Source organism: Scyliorhinus canicula, chromosome 8 (assembly GCF_902713615.1).
Source record: "Scyliorhinus canicula chromosome 8, sScyCan1.1, whole genome shotgun sequence".
Classification (NCBI taxonomy): Eukaryota; Metazoa; Chordata; class Chondrichthyes; order Carcharhiniformes; family Scyliorhinidae; genus Scyliorhinus; species Scyliorhinus canicula.
Genome location: NC_052153.1, coordinates 66,935,974 through 66,951,864, shown reverse-complemented (window position 1 = coordinate 66,951,864; position 15,891 = coordinate 66,935,974). Strand labels below are relative to the sequence as shown.

Below are 15,891 nucleotides of genomic sequence, written 5' to 3'. Positions count from 1 at the left end.
CCATTGACGTCAATTTTACCCAGGCTTCTTATTGCCGCACTTGGCCAAATGTTGCCATGATGTAAAGGACAGGCACTTTCACCTCCCTGCTCAAATTAAGATTTCTTGACCGTTGTTACAACAGGTGAGAAGGTATGAGCTGGCTCCTCTCTGTTCAACCTCCTCGATTGGTCACAACAAAGGTTTAGGTTTCATTTTCATGAGGGTATGCCTTTTCAAAATCAGAGTATGTTTATCTATTTATGTGGCGAGCAATCAGGAGCCAATCAAACACAGTTTTCTTGCGTTAAAGAGCAAATTTATTAACCACTAAACACAAGACAAAAAAATAAAAAATCAACAACTCACACAAATAGGTATCCAAAATAAGGGAACAGTAAGAAGTCTTAGAACACCAGGTTAAAGTCCAACAGGTTTGTTTCAAACACGAGCTTTCGGAGCGCAGCTCCTTAGCTGCGCTCCGAAAGCTCGTGTTTGAAACAAACCTGTTGGACTTTAACCTGGTGTTGTAAGACTTCTTACTGTGCTCACCCCAGTCCAACGCCGGCATCTCCACATCAAAATAAGGGAAGTTACAGTCCAATGAAAAAAGTTAAAAGAATATACAGTTAGGCGTCCATTGCTTGTCCTTGAGGCACAGATTGCTAAATGTTGCGGCCAATTTAAGTTAGCTGGTTTCTTGGGTGCAGTCAGATGTAGATGTCGTCATTGTTACAGGATCTTGGTTCATGGGTAGGTTTCCGATAATGAGAGGAGAGTGCAGCTATTTAACCTGTTTACTCTGCTGAAAAAACTTTTTGACAGTGCCTGTGCCACTTTCAATCTCTCTTCACCCATTGTGTATTCAGGCCACGAAGTTCCAGATTGTGATGGTCCACAGTTCCTCATAGGTGCCCAGTTTTGAACTGCTACGCCTGTACTAAATATACCCCATTTAGCAGTGTAGTATTGTCATACAAAACAAGGAACAATGTCCTTGATCTCAGCAAGAACTGTGCGGTGATAACTCTCACCAATATTATCACACATAGAATCCCTATAGTGCAGAAGCAGGCTATTTGGCCCATTGAGTCTGCACCGACCCTACGTAAGGGCACTCTACCCATGTCCACTCACGTGTTCACCTCGCCCTATCCCCATAACCTAACCTGCACATCCCTAGACACTAAGGGGAAATTTAGCATGGCCAATCCATCTAACCTTCACATCTTTGGACTGTGGGAGAAAACCAGAGCACCCGGAATCAACCCACGCAGACATTGGGAGATGTACAAACTCCACACAGACAGTGCTCGAAGGCCAGAATTGATCCCGGGTCCTTGGCACTGTGAGGCAGTAGTGCTAGCAGCTACATAAATAAATAGATACATCTCCAATAAATAGTTGATGAGGATAAAGTCAAGTTGGTTTTCCTTCATGTTGGTTCTCTCACCACTCCAATCTGGCAGATATATATTTCAAGATTCAGTCTGTAGGGGTGCTCCTGGGTCCTGTCACCATTTGGGTGATGGACATTGAAATGCCCCATCCAGATTATATGCTGTGCCCTTGGTACCCTTGGTGGCACGTTCGAGTGGTGTTCAACACAGAAAAGTATGATTCATTAGCTGAGGGAGGGCGGGAGTTGATAATCAGCATGTAGTTTCCCTGCCTGAGACTTCATGTGATTGGGAGTCAATGTTCAGGACTTCCAGGTCTATTTTTTCCTGACTGTCAATCACTGCTGCTCGCTCTGGTGAGCCTCTCCTCCTGATGGGACGGATGATACAGGGGTGATGATAGAGAGGTCTGGGACATAGGCTGGAAGGTATGATTCAATGAGTATGATCATGTCAGACTTTTGCTTGACTAGCAATGGGATAGCTCTCCCATTTTGACACAAGTCTCCAGATGTTAGTGAAAAGAACTTAGCATGACCCCGGTCATGTCCATTACTAGGTGATATATCTTTTTATATTCTTACTTTCCCTTTCATAATGATTTGACACAGCTGACTGATTTACAAGCCCATTTCAGAGGGTGGTTAAGAATCAACCACAGTGCTATTGGTGGGAAGTCACAAGTAGGCCAGAGGGATAAGGATAGCAGATTCCCATTCCTAAATGGCACTGGTGAAGCAGATGGATTTTTTTGACAATCCGGCGGTTTCACAGTCACCGTTACTAATACTGGCCCTGAATCCCAGATTTAAATAATTAATTTAATTTAAGTTCCTCAGCTGCCAGGGAAGGATTTGCATTTTATGTATCCGGAGAATTAGTCCAGGTCTTTGGATTACTAACCATAATCACTATCCTACCGCCCAAATATGTAAAATGAAGAGATGTTGCTAATCACAGCGATGTTCAAGCACATATGTTCAAATTGTAAATTTAACATTGAAAAGGAAAGTTTGATCTTTTACATCCTCTCATGTGAAACTGAGTACATGAGCTAAAAGCAAGGTCAACTCAAAATAGATTAGTATTGCTGCATAATGTAGATTTAGCCTGGCATCACTGTATAAACTGACGTCATAATCATTGTGAAGTAAAGCTTATTTTGCTAGTCGACCTTTCAGGTTAATTGCTGTTTTTCTATGACAAACTTGTAATTTTTACTTGTATTCATCACAGCGTTAGCTTATTTCACTTTCTTCTATCCCAATTCAATATATTCAGTGCAGTTGAATTCAAAATAAGCAAGTATAAGCATTACATTAGCATTTGGGACCAAGAAAAAAAGTGCATGAAGATGTGTTTCTATGCTTTGTTCACTAATATTGGTAGAAATATAACTTCACACATTGAATAAACGTTAAGAATTATAAAATTCACTTGAACAAATTCCAAAATGAGTTACCTCCTTCATTAGAGTTCTTGCTTTTTCCTTTTCTTCTTGAAGCTCACTTTCTACTTCCGATGAATCTGGGATAGAACCAATCTGTGTGAAGTTTAAACCTTGTACCTGAAAAGTAAATAAATCAACATTTCTACATCACAAAGCATGCCACTGATCAAGATCATGCTATCACCAGGAAGGTGACTTTTTTCACTTAATATATCTTATCACCGATTGTGTATCTTTTATATCATTTTGCACAACGATCTAAGAGGCAAGTCCCAAGAATCAACTGCCCCACATAATGAATAGTTTGATCACATCTTGTTGTAAATGTATTCTTTTAACTAGAGACAATGCATGGCTTTAGAATGAGTTCAAGAATCAAGGCTGTGCTGATGCATTAAATGATGCTATCACAATTTTATGAGTGCAAAAGAATCAGATGGACTGCAAAACACAATAAGATCCAAAAAGGGGTGCAGGGACTGTTTTGCATGGTTAACCCCCACTGTTGTTTCCAATGCCGGCAGCAATGCGCAACCTGCTAATTTATGTGATTGTACTGTGCAACCGCTACTAACCATGCTGTTGAGCAGATGCACGCCTCAGCAGGGGGGCACAAGAATGTGAAAGGCTAGCATTAATTAAAGCTAAACTGAGCTGCTTAAACCCAGCCTGTATCTCTCATTGGAAAGGTAGATTCTAACTGGAGGTGGTGCTGTAACTGATTGCAGAAGAGAATTTGAGCAAGAAGATAACTGGAATGGAACAACAAAGCAGAGAATGGGATTCCAAGATTTCCCAATGCTGTACTGGGTGCCTTAGTTAAGAAAGTACAGAGGAGGAGGTAATATTATCTCTACACAGGGTCCAGAAGACCTCCAGATAAGTCCTTCTTATAAGGTAGTTGTTGCAGATACCAGTAGTTATCAATGCCAGGAGTCTAGCCCTGAAGGCCTGGATGTCATACCACAAGTTGTGCAGATAAGTCGTCAAAGTCATCAAATTGCAAGTCCTCCAACATTCTGCCAGCCTCAAACCTCAGCCTGCTATCCACACAAGCATCAGGACGGCCTTGCCCACAAAGCAAGAAATAACTGGATTGGAACAACAAAGCAGAGAATGGAATTCCAAGATTTCCCAATGTTGTACTGGGTGCCCACAATGGGTCTCCCCAGAGGTCTCACTCCGGCAGTGCCATCCTATCACTGCCACCATAGCACTGCCAGGTTGGCACTGCCATGTCAGCACTGCCCGGTGCCAGAGGCAGTGCCATGGCATATCCTTTTCTCCCTGAGGATTTTACTTACTTTGGCGCTCCAGGCAGGTTCCCCTAGGTGGCTTCAAGCTTTTAAAAACTTCGCTGGTGTGACATGAATATTCAGTAAAGGACTGCACGCAGAACAATACTTTTTACTACACCTCAGTACAAATCCAATGAAATCCAATCCAATCCAATCTAATCCATATTGAAGGAAAATCCTTTAATTATATTTAAATTTATTTAAATTTATTGAAATGGTCTGGGCGGGAACATCACTGCTTCACTGGCAAGAGGCGTGGAAAATTGGAAAACGAGATCTTGCTGGTGAGAATCTCGCTTTCCTACTCTTGCACAATTTTGGGTCAGCATCACCGTTCACGTTGATGGCTAACACGGGCACAAAATTGCACCCATGGAATTATTTGGTGTACACTTTGCAGAGATTTGGGCTACGTGAGGATATGTTAAATGGATTTAGGTGTTGTATCATAGACCTATAATGGCGGTGCTCATAAATGACTTTGGGTCTGAGAATGTTGAGCTCCAGAGGGGGGCCAGGCAGGGCTGCCCCCTCTCCTCCTTGTTATTAGCACTGGCTATAGATACTTTGGTGAAGGCTATTAAGTAGGAACCCCTAATAACTGGGCTAGATAAGCACCACAAGATTAAGCTCTATGTGAACAACATACTGCTATTTGCTTTGAAGCCAGAAGTCGCGGTTCTTGCTATCATTAGTGTGATAGATAGGTTTAGTGCTTTCTCTGGTTAAAAAAATCAATCTTGCAAAGTCGGGAGGTCATGCCGGCGGGAAAGCTGTGGGGTAGACTCCCCCCCCCCCCCCCCCCCCCACTACCTTTCCTTTTACATGGTCCCCATTGGATTTAAGTACCCGAGTGGCATGATTACCCTTTGTTTTAGGTAATTCATGCGGCCAATTTCCCTCAGTTGATTGCTTCCATTCGGCGGGACTTGGCTTGTCATCCCTGCCGATTTTGTAGCTGGACAGGATTGCCTTAATTAAAATGAATACGTTGCATGGATTGTTATACCCCAAAAAGATATTGCCAACAAGTTTTCAGCTAGAATTTTAATTTGAAAGGAAATCAATGGAGCGATTAGTTTGTTTATCTGGAATAGGAAGAAGCCCCGCCTTAAATTTATTACGCTCCAGCTCCCGGGGGCTAAGGGAGGGCTGGGCCCGGGCCCCAAACATTAAGCTGCATCAGCTGGCTTCTCACCTCAGGCTCATAAGCCAGGAAGGACACTGCCTACATTTGACTCGACATTGAAGCAGGTCGGCTTATCCTCTGCAGGTTTTGTTCTTTCATGGAGACATTAAGGCTGGGACTGGTAAATGTGATAATCCTACTATTATCAGTACTCTTACAGTATGGAGATTGGTCTGTCAATTAGAAGGGAGAGCTAAACTGACTTCCAATTTCTCTCCTATCCAAGGCCCAGACTTCCCACCGGGTCTTATGGACCATGGATTCAAACATAGAGGGATAGAGGCATTTGCAAGTTGGGAGGCATGTTCAGAGATGCTTCCTTATCATCCGTTCAGAAACTATGCTGACAATGTGACATCCTGAGATGCTCCTTTTTTAAGTATTTATAATTTAGAGACTTTATCCTTAATAAGAGGACTTTACATCTTGACTCTCTATTTCCCCGGCGGAAAATATTCTTGAGTTCTGTGGAGCTTTAAACAGCTAATCAGTTTTACGATACCCTGAATTCTAGATCCTACACTGTGTACCCTGCAGTCTTGAAAAAAAGACTAGAGAGCTACCATCGATGAGGAAACATAGGGTAGTATATGGGATTATGCCAGTAAACTCTCGGTTTATAATAAGGTGAAGGAACTTAATTTAAGATACTGTACTGCTAACATGTTATGCTTCGTCTTAGACACAGGTTTGAGACTGAAAGACCCCAATGTGTCGAAAGTACCTGGTAGTCAAGGGTGATTATATACATTTGCATATGGTCCTGTGTTAAGATTCAATCCTGGTGTAGTCACAGAGCTGGAGAAGATATTTGACAGAGCCTTAGATTTTAATCCTTTCTTCCTAATTCTGGATCTCCCAGATGGGAGAATTATTGATACTAATCAAAAGAGACTGACTTTTGCAGCTTGAAAAATATCCCATGCTCCTGGATTTGTGACAAATATCCTTCAATTTAAAACTGTCATAAATGAATTATGGAATACATTCCTATGGAATTCCTGACATCTGTGATCCATTCTGAATTTGATACATTCCGTAGAATGTGAGACTCCTATCTTCAATTTATAGGCTCCACCTTGTCTGACTTGCTCCTGATGGGCTTTCCATATGCCATATTGTATAGTATGTGGAATTGTATGCCTTGCCCTCGCAATACATGAAAGTATGCACCCTGAACAGTTATCCTTTCATAGTTATAAAGCCTTATCCTTATTCCCCCCTCAACTTGTAATCCGTTATTAACCTGTTTTGGATGGGTCCAACATTAAAATTGGAGCCACTAGTTCCTTAAGCATATTGTTCTAAACTTATCCTGTTTTGTCTGTTCCTATACTTGCAATAATTCTTCTTCTGTACTGTCCTTGTTTTGCATTGCTTATTGCATATCTTTTACTTTTTCTGTTGCATTATTTGTAAAAAAAAATGGAAAGATCTATTAAAAAAATATATTTGTTAAAATCACACCCGTTGTACCATTGTTTAACAAGGGATATGGCAAATAATTCTATACTGGTCAGCATGACTTTCATGGTGGGCAAATGATGAGAATCAATTCTGAGAGCCAGGATAAACTGTCACTTAAAAGGTCAAGGATTAATTAGGGATTTTGTTAAGGAAAAGTCTCGCCTTACTAAATTGAATTTTTTTGAGGATTGATGAGGGTAGTGCAGTGGGTGTGGTCTACATGGATTTAAGCAAGGCATTTGACAAGGTTCCACATGTCAAACTGCACAGAAAAGTCAACGCTCATGGGATGCATGTGACAGGTTGGATCCAAAATTGGCTTAGTGACAGGAAACAAAAGGTAATGACCAACGGATGTTATAGTGAATGGAAAGCAGAGCTCAGTGTTGGGTCCCTTGTTGCTTGTTGTACATATTAATGATTTAGACTTAAAGTGATAGGTATGATTGGGAAATTTGCAAATGATACAAAGATAGGCTGTGTAGTTGACTATAAAGAGGATAGCTGTGGACTCCAGAATGATATCAATGGCTTGGTTGAGTAGGTGGAAAAGTGACAAGTGGAATTCAATCTAGAGAAATGTGAGGAAACGCATTTTTGGCAGGGCAAACAAAGCAAGGAAATATGCAATAAATGGGAGGATATTGAGGGGGACAGAGGAAGTGATAGACCTTGGAGTGCATGTCCATTGGTCCCTGAAGGTGACAGGATAGGTAAATAAGGTGGTAAAGAAAGCATATGGAATATTTTCTTTACAATACAAGATATAGAATACAAAAGCAGGGGTGCAATGCAGGAATTGTATAAAAAGCTGGTTAAGTCACAGCTGGAGTTTTGCATATAGTTCTGGTCATGAGTTCACAGAAAGCACAGAAATGCTCTAGAGAGAGTGCAAAGGAGATTTTCGGGAATGTTGGCAGGACTGCGTAATTGCAGTTATGAGGAAAGATTAAGTATACTCGGATCATCTTCCTTAGAACAGAGGAGGCTGAGGGGTGATTTGATTGAGGTGTACAAAATTATGAGGTACCTAGATAGAGTAGGTAGGGAAGATTTGTTGCTCCTACAGGAGAGGTACCAGGCATACAGGTTTAAGGTGATTGCTACAAGGATTAGAGGAGCTATTAGGAAAAACTTGTTCACCCAGAGGGTGGCAGGAGTCTGGAATTCACTGCCATTTTGGTGTCCGAGGTCGAAAACCTCAGCTCGTTTTAAAAGTACCTGGATATACACCTGAAGTGCTGTAATCTGCAAGGCTACTGATTGGGTGCTGGCAGATGGATTATAATATTTATTAGTGCCACAAATAGACTTACATTAACACTGCAGTGAAGTTATTGTGAAAATCAGAATGGGCGGCTAGTTTTTTTCAGCAGTGCAGATACCATGGGCTGAGTGGACTCTTTCCATGCTGTAACTTTTCTATAGTTCTAATCTGTCCTGGAATTTCCTCCTAATAATAATAAGCTTTATTGTCACAAGTAGGCTTTCATTAACATCGCAATGAAGTTACTGTGAAAATTCCCTAGGCGCCACACTCCTAGGGTTCGGGTACACAGAGGGAGAATTCAGAATGTCCAATTCATCTAACAAGCACATCTTTTGGGACTTGTGAGAGGAAACTTCTGGGAGAATGTGCAGACTCCGCTCAGACAGTGACCCAAGCTGGGTATAGAACTGGCACTGTGAAGCAGCAGTGCTACTGTGCTGCCAAGTCTGTGGCTCAGTGTAATTTTTCTGATTGCTAATACCTTTGCTAAGCCCTTTGGGATGTTTAACTACATGAAAACTTCTGTATAAATACAGTGTTGCTTATTTTTGCCTCAACATTAGGTGAAACCAGCATATGTGCACTTTATTCTATAAAAACTATGCTCTGGGACAGACTGATCTGTAACAACTAACAAAAATGTTGATAAGTTTATTCTCACCAAGTCGTCAATGCAATTTGGAGTTTCCTTTGCACAGTTGTTGTTACCCTGTGCTATTCTGCAAATAAGCAAGTAAAATGAATTACCAACGATTATTATTCAGTAATACAGAACAATTTTACAAAGTACATCAGATGCTAATTCAGGCCAGAATAGACCAGCGGGCACGTCCACCTTTCTGTTGTTCACCCATCAGAAGGGCATTCGAAAGCGTTGGTCTTTCGATCTTAACTGAGGGTGAAAATGGGAATGGGAATGCGATACCTGAGCGCTTTTCGCAAGGTGGCAGCGTTCGACACACGTTTGTTCTCGTCAGGCTTGACCGAGATCATCTTAACATTGGCACTTGCTGCATGGCCCATCTCTTTAGCGGGACTTTACTGCTGAGCGGCTCACACTGGGAAGGGGAGACATCAGTGCAGCGCTCAAGCATCTTGCTCATTTGTTTATTGATACAGGGCCGTCTCCAAGCAACCTCATTGTAACAGTCAGAGCGCCTCGGCTCTGCGGTGTCGTCATCCCACACACCACGCGCACGCGCCCATTGGTACAAGAGAAAGGCCGCCCCCTGCCGAACCATTTGATAACTGCCCCTCAGTAACTCTGGTCCCGAGATAGGGGTTCAGAGCCGGTGGAAACAGAGCTTGGGGGAGGTGGAGAATGTTATGTTGATGAATATGAGCTGCCATAGTACTTCGCACACCTTCAAAGATTCTGCACAGACACCCCACATGTGAGTCATTTGCAAACTTTGGAATTATGTCTGGTATACCCATGTCAAAAAGAGCCATATTCCGAGAAGCGACCCCTGGGGAACACCTCTACATACCTCCTTCCAGTCGGAAAAATAACTGTCCACTCTCTGATTTCTCTTCATGTTGCCACTATACCGTCTAACCCAGCAGCTTTATCTTTACTAACTAATCTATCATGCGTTACTTGTCAAACACCTTTTGGAAGTCTATATATATGCCAACCACAGTATCCTTATCAATGCTCTGTTATTTCATCAAAGAACTAATCAAGTTAGTCAAATAGTTTGGCTTTAAAATGAAAATTGCTTATTGTCACGAGTAGGCTTCAATGAAGTTACTGTGAAAAGCCCCTAGTCGCCACATTTCGGCGCCTGTCTGGGACGCCAAATCCATGCTGACTTTCACTTATGGCTCACACATATTCAAATACCAATTAATTTTGTATCAGATTATCACCTCGAAAGAAATTCCAAACCACATTAGTTTGGCCTGTAGTTGCTGGGTGTATGTATCCCACTCTCCTTTTAAAAAAAAATATGATGTGGAGATGCTGGCGTTGGACTGGGGTGGACACAGAAAGAAGTCCTACAACACCAGGTTAAAGTCCAACAGGTTTATTTGGAATCACTAGCTTTTGGAGTGTAGCTCCTTCATCCACTCACCCGATGAAAGAGCCATGCTCCAAAAGCCAGTGATTTCAAATAAACCTGTTGGACTTTAACCTGGTCTTGTAAGTTTTTTTTAAAATAAGTGTAACATTTGAAATTCCTCAGTCCTCTGGCATCACCCTCATATCCAAGGAGGTTTGGAATAATGGCCTGAGTCTCTGCAATTTCCACCCTAACTCAGTAACCTAGGGTGCATTTCATCCATAATGGATGAATTATCTACTTAGCTGTAGCTAGCCTTTTCAAATATCAAAGTTTGCAAACGACTCAGATGTGGGGTGTCTGTGCAGAATCTTTGAAGGTGTGCAAGGTGCTATCACAGCTCATCAGGTGATGTGGTGTCAGTGATATTTGAAGGCCAGTCTATTTCTTTGTTTTAAAACTGGCTCTCCTGAGAAACATAAAGCTGGACAGTGAAATAGTCATTGTAAACATTCTAACTCAAATTGCAATGCACTTAATATTGCAATATTCCATTAGAACAGTTATAATGTAGCTTGAACACAAACTCAAAAAATCTAATCAAGATGGCCCCTTGATTCTATACTATGTGGCAATATGTTGAAACTGAACAACTTATATTTACATTACAACTTTAAACATATTGAAACATCCCAAGGTGCTTCGCAGAAGTATTATAAAGCAAGGTATGACACCAAGCCATATAAAGGGATATTACATACGCATTGACATACTAATTAAGAGCTGGAGTAGGCCATGTGGTCCATAGAGCTTGCTCCGCCATTCAACAAAATCATGGCAGATCTGATTGTGCCCTCAACTCCATATTCTATCTATGCCCGATTATCTTTGACTCCCTTGTTCGTCAAGAATCTACCTACCTCTGCCTTAAAGATATTCATTGACCCTCCCTCCACTACTTTCTGGGGAAGAGAATTCCAAAGATTCATGACCGGCTGAGGGGGGGAAAAAATCTTCTATCTCTAACATTAATCATCCTGTCAAGTGAGGATCATATATATTCCAATGCGATCATCACCTCTCAATCTTCTAAATGGATGCAGTCTGTCCAACCTTTCCCTGTAAGGTAACTGCTCACATCCCAGAACCTTCTCTGAACTTCTTCTAAAGTATTTATGGCCTTTCTTAGGGGCTTGTTTAGCTCAGTGGGCTAGACAGCTGGTCTGTGATTCAGAACAAGGCCAGCAGCGTGGGTTCAATTCCCATAGCAGCTTACCCAAACAGGTGCTGGAATGTAGTGACTAGGGGCATTTCACAGTAACTTCATACTTGTGATAATAAAAGGTTATTATTATTATTAAAAAAGAAAGTTAACATTGTACACAGGTCTCTTGATCTGGCCTTACCTGCACCCTGTACAACTGTAGCAATATATCCCTTGTTTGATATTCCATTGCCCTTGCAATATATGGCAACATTCTATTTGCCTTCCTACTCACTTGCTGTTCCAGAATTCTACTTTTTCCTGATCTTTTACCGGGGTCACCCAGATTTCTCTGCACTTCAGAGTTCTGCAATCTCTCTTTAATTAATAAATATGATGTATTTCTATTCTTCCTGTGTTAGGATCCTTCCTGTTGATTTCCTTATTTCCCCATGTTTTATTTTGCTGTTATCATTTTGATTCATGGATGATTTGCTTTAAGTCAAGCAGAGGAAATGCGGAGCTCAGAAAGTTACAACATAGTACATGGTGCTAGTTTTTGAACAGCAGAATTCAGGCTTTTTAGCACGCGGGGGATCGGTGGTACTCGGTTCAGCTAGTTGGCTGGTGGTCAATGAATTGGCCAAAAGGCCGTATTCTGCCAGGTAACAGGTGGTGATTGAATCCTACCTGAGTGGGGTGATTTTCAGAGAACCAAGGGAAGGACAGTGGGGTCCTGCATGCTCAGAGAAATGAAGCTGCTCTCCCTCTCCTCTCTCTTGTCTCCAGAAGAGTTGCTGTGTGTTTAAAACTGACTGCTGAGACCTGAATGAGACTACAGTGAAAACCATTACAGAATGAAAGCAGACACCTCAAACTGAAAGGATATTGAAGACAGATGTGCCAGAAGACAACCATCTGAAACAAAGACTCTTATCCTTTTACTTATTATACTTTTTTACACTCCTCTTCCACTCTGTGTTTGTCTGTCTTGTGTGTGTATAAAGGGGGGTGGACAATTTAAAGTGAGAGTTAGGAATTAGGTAATAGTTAACCAGTTGTATTTGCTGCATATTTAATTATTGTTATTAATATTAATAAAAATAATTGCATTATTAATTAATTTAATGAATAATTACATTTACAAACCTGGTGACAGTAGTTATTGGGCAGCCAAGGCCCAAAGACTTTGGGTGCGTTTTTAAGAATCATTTATTAATTTCGAATGTGTTGCAACTCCAGGTTAAAGTGGGCAAGTTTATACTTCCCCACTCCATCTGCCACACTCCATCGGCCAAATTCTTGTCCAGTTAGTTAACCTATCATTCCATTTGCAGACTCCTTATATGATTTTCACAACTTATTTTCCGACCAATCTGTATGTCATCAGCAAATTTAGCAACCGTACATTCAGTCCCTTCATCTAAATCATTGATATGAATTGTAAATAGTAGAGATCCCAACACAATGGGAAGTCCCATTAACAAGTAGCAGGAAGAAAGAATCCCACCACCAGCGAACGGCGCTGCTGAGAAACACCCGGCTGGGGACCAGAGAATCCCATCCGCTACTTTTAACTTATTTTGTCAGCCACAGATGCTGCATCCTTCCCTTAAAGACTTTCTTTCTCACTGGTGTGCATTTTCTTGAATAATCTGAAATACATTCTTAAACATCTGCTAATGCATTTCCACTGACTTATCCCTTAACCTATTTTCCCAGTTCATTTTAGCCAGCTCTGTCTTCATGACCCCATAATTGCCTTTATTTAAGTTTAAGAGATTAGTTTTAAGACTAGGATAGTCTTAGATTCTGTAATTCCATGATTCTATGATCCACTCCTTTCTCCCTCAAACTCAGTGTGAAATTCAATCACATTATGATCAGTGCTATCGAAGGCATCTTCGCTATGAGGATATTAGTTAATCTTGTCTCATTGCACATGAGCAGATCTAGTAAAACTTGCTGTCTGGTTGATGCTGAACTAAGGAACTGTTCCAATCATATTAGTTCAGACGACCAAAAGCATAGTCAAAGAGTTACGTTTAAAGACGTGGAGGGATTAAAAACAAGGACGAGAATTTTAAAATCAAGCTGTTACTGGATCAGGTGCCAATGTAGCTCAGTGGATGCAGGAGTGATAGCGAAATGGGACTTGCTGTGAGTAAGGGCTTTGGATGACCATAAGTTTACGGAGGATAGAAGGTTGGAGACCAGACAGAATTGTATTGGAATTGTTGAATTTCACACTGAGTTTGAGGGAGAAAGGAGTGGATCATAGAATCATGGAATTATAGAATCTAAGACAATCCTAGAGATACCAAAGGCTTGAATGAGAGTTTCAGCAGTAGATTTTGATTTTAATTCATTCAAGGGATGTGGGCATCGCAGGCTGGGCCCATATTTATTGCCATCCTGAATTGGCCTTGTGAAGGTGGTGGTGAGATGCCTTCTTGAACAGCTGCAGTCATAGTGCTGTTAGGGCAGGAGACTAGGTGAGCTGAGACAGGGACTAAATTCGGCAAAGGCTTTAGGTGGAAATAGACCTCAGAGGTGGCATGAATGTGAAGTTGAAAGCTTACCTAAGGTCAAATACAACACCAATGTTGTGAACAGACTGGCTTAATCTCACACTGCCAGGGAGAAGGATGAAGTTGGTAGCTAGGGAACTTTTACTGCTCGCTTTTATTTTTTTTTAAATATAAATTTAGTGTACCCAATCATTTTCCCAATTAAGGGGCAATTTAGAGTAGCCAATCCACCTAGCTTGCACTTTTTTGGGTTGTGGGGGTGAAACCCACGCAAACACGGGGAGAATGTGCAAACTCCACACGGACAGTGACCCAGAGCCGGGATCGAACCTGGGACCTCAGCGCCGTGAGGCCGCAGTGCTAACCCACTGCGCCACCGTGCTCCCCCTCGCTTTTATTTTTAATATGATTTTAAATTCTGCAGAAAATCTCACATGGGCATTATCTGTATTTGATATTAACAAGTATGAAATAATCAATAAATAGTGCTGATGCCACCTAACTTTCACTTTTTGTTGCATTGTAAGCAAGTAACTATGAACTATGAAACATTCTGAAATGGTGAATTCATCACTTGCTCCTATCTGTAATTCCCATCACTAAAGAGTCATAATTGGTATAATCAACACTAACATCTCGTTGTCACAGACCTTCTTTTATCTTAAGTCGCCAATTTTTGGATTAAAATCAAATATAGTTGAGGACAATGTGGGTAAATAGGAAGTCTTAGCACACTGTCCATTGTCATGAAGATGAAAACAAGCCTGGATTTGTAATGCCTTGTGAATATTAAACAGTTATCATCAGCTTCTGGCTGCGGGCTCTCATTTCAATGGTAATGTTATAGGAAAGGATGTCGACAGTGGTACCATCATACTGCCCTGTTCCAGGATGTTTCAAATGTTGCACATGACCCGAGATAACCACCGGATGTGTGCCGACAAAAATCTTTGTCATCCTGAGATGGGCATTGCTACAACCCCCCACGGGGGGTCACGGGGTGTGGACCATCTGATTCTCCGTGACCTCTACTGAATACAAACTTCCCCGGTAATAGGGCGGGGCTTCCCCTTTAACAAGGGGAGCCCACATAGTATAAAAACTCCAACCTGAGTGCAGGCCGAGGTGGGAGGCACTTCTGGGAATGGAGTAGTCTCTATGTGTACCTTCAATAAACCTTTATTTTGCATCCCACCATTTGTTCTGCATGATCGCTCTATTCGGATTCTACAGGCATTTTATATGGATGTTTAGAACAGCTTAATGTTGTTAATTGAAGCAGCAGGCAGAACTTCCTGGGTTTTTTCAGTAAACAATGGAGTCTGGGGTTTCTTCCATGTTTGTTCCTACAAACAGCAATTATTATTGCCAAAATCCTCCGATTGAATTAGCAGAGAACATTCAGATGTTTGCGGCTGTTGAGCAACAGGGCCCAGATGGCGGCACGGTGGCACAGTGGTTAGCACTGCTGCCTCACAGCCCCAGGAACCTGGGTTCAATTCTGACTTTAGGTGACTGCCTGTGTGGAGTTTGTACATTCTCCCCGTCTCTGCGTGGGTTTCCACCGGGTGCTCCCACAGTCCAAAGATGTGCAGGTTAGGTGGACTGGCCATGCTAAATTGTCCCTTGGTGTCCAAACGGTTAGGTGGAGTTAATGGGTTACGAGGATAGGTAGGGTGCTCTTTCAGAGGGTGGATGCAGACTCGATGGGTCAAATGGCCTCCTGCTCCACTGTGGTAATTCTATGGAGTTCCAATGTGTGCACATGCACGATACCTACTTGGGAATTTCACATTTCTGAGGGTAGAGAGACTCTGTCCGAACGCTTCCATGGATGTAAACCTGGGCTAAGTGCCTTGATCTTGTCCAGAAATTTACCCCAGGATAGACACTGTTTGTTAAACATATTTTATTCAGGCATTTGTATAAGCAAACAGTAAACAGAACAGATAAGAGCAAAAATAAAATTGTACAACATAATAAATAACCAACACCCACTTCCCCCCCTGTCTCACCCCCTCCTCCCATCCTGCCTTCCGCCTTTTTAACCCCCTTAACACCCCTCCCCCTCTGCTGATATCACAATTCTCCTTAAAG

The 15,891-nt window shown here is 41.8% G+C and overlaps 1 protein-coding gene across 2 annotated transcripts in view; it reads right to left on the bottom strand.

Moving 5' to 3' along the window:
* LOC119970302 (coiled-coil domain-containing protein 192-like) overlaps positions 1 to 9,230 on the bottom strand; it is a 101,817-nt gene extending 92,587 nt beyond the window's left edge. For both annotated transcript variants that reach the window (XM_038804699.1, XM_038804700.1), the window contains exons 1-3: positions 8,979 to 9,230; positions 8,715 to 8,772; positions 2,842 to 2,946 (exon numbers count right to left, since the gene is read on the bottom strand). In XM_038804699.1, the coding sequence (XP_038660627.1) occupies positions 2,842 to 2,946; positions 8,715 to 8,772; positions 8,979 to 9,076 (261 nt within the window). In that variant the 5' untranslated portion in view covers positions 9,077 to 9,230. The remainder of the gene's footprint in view (positions 1 to 2,841; positions 2,947 to 8,714; positions 8,773 to 8,978) is intronic.
* Between the last annotated feature and the right edge of the window lie 6,661 nt (positions 9,231 to 15,891).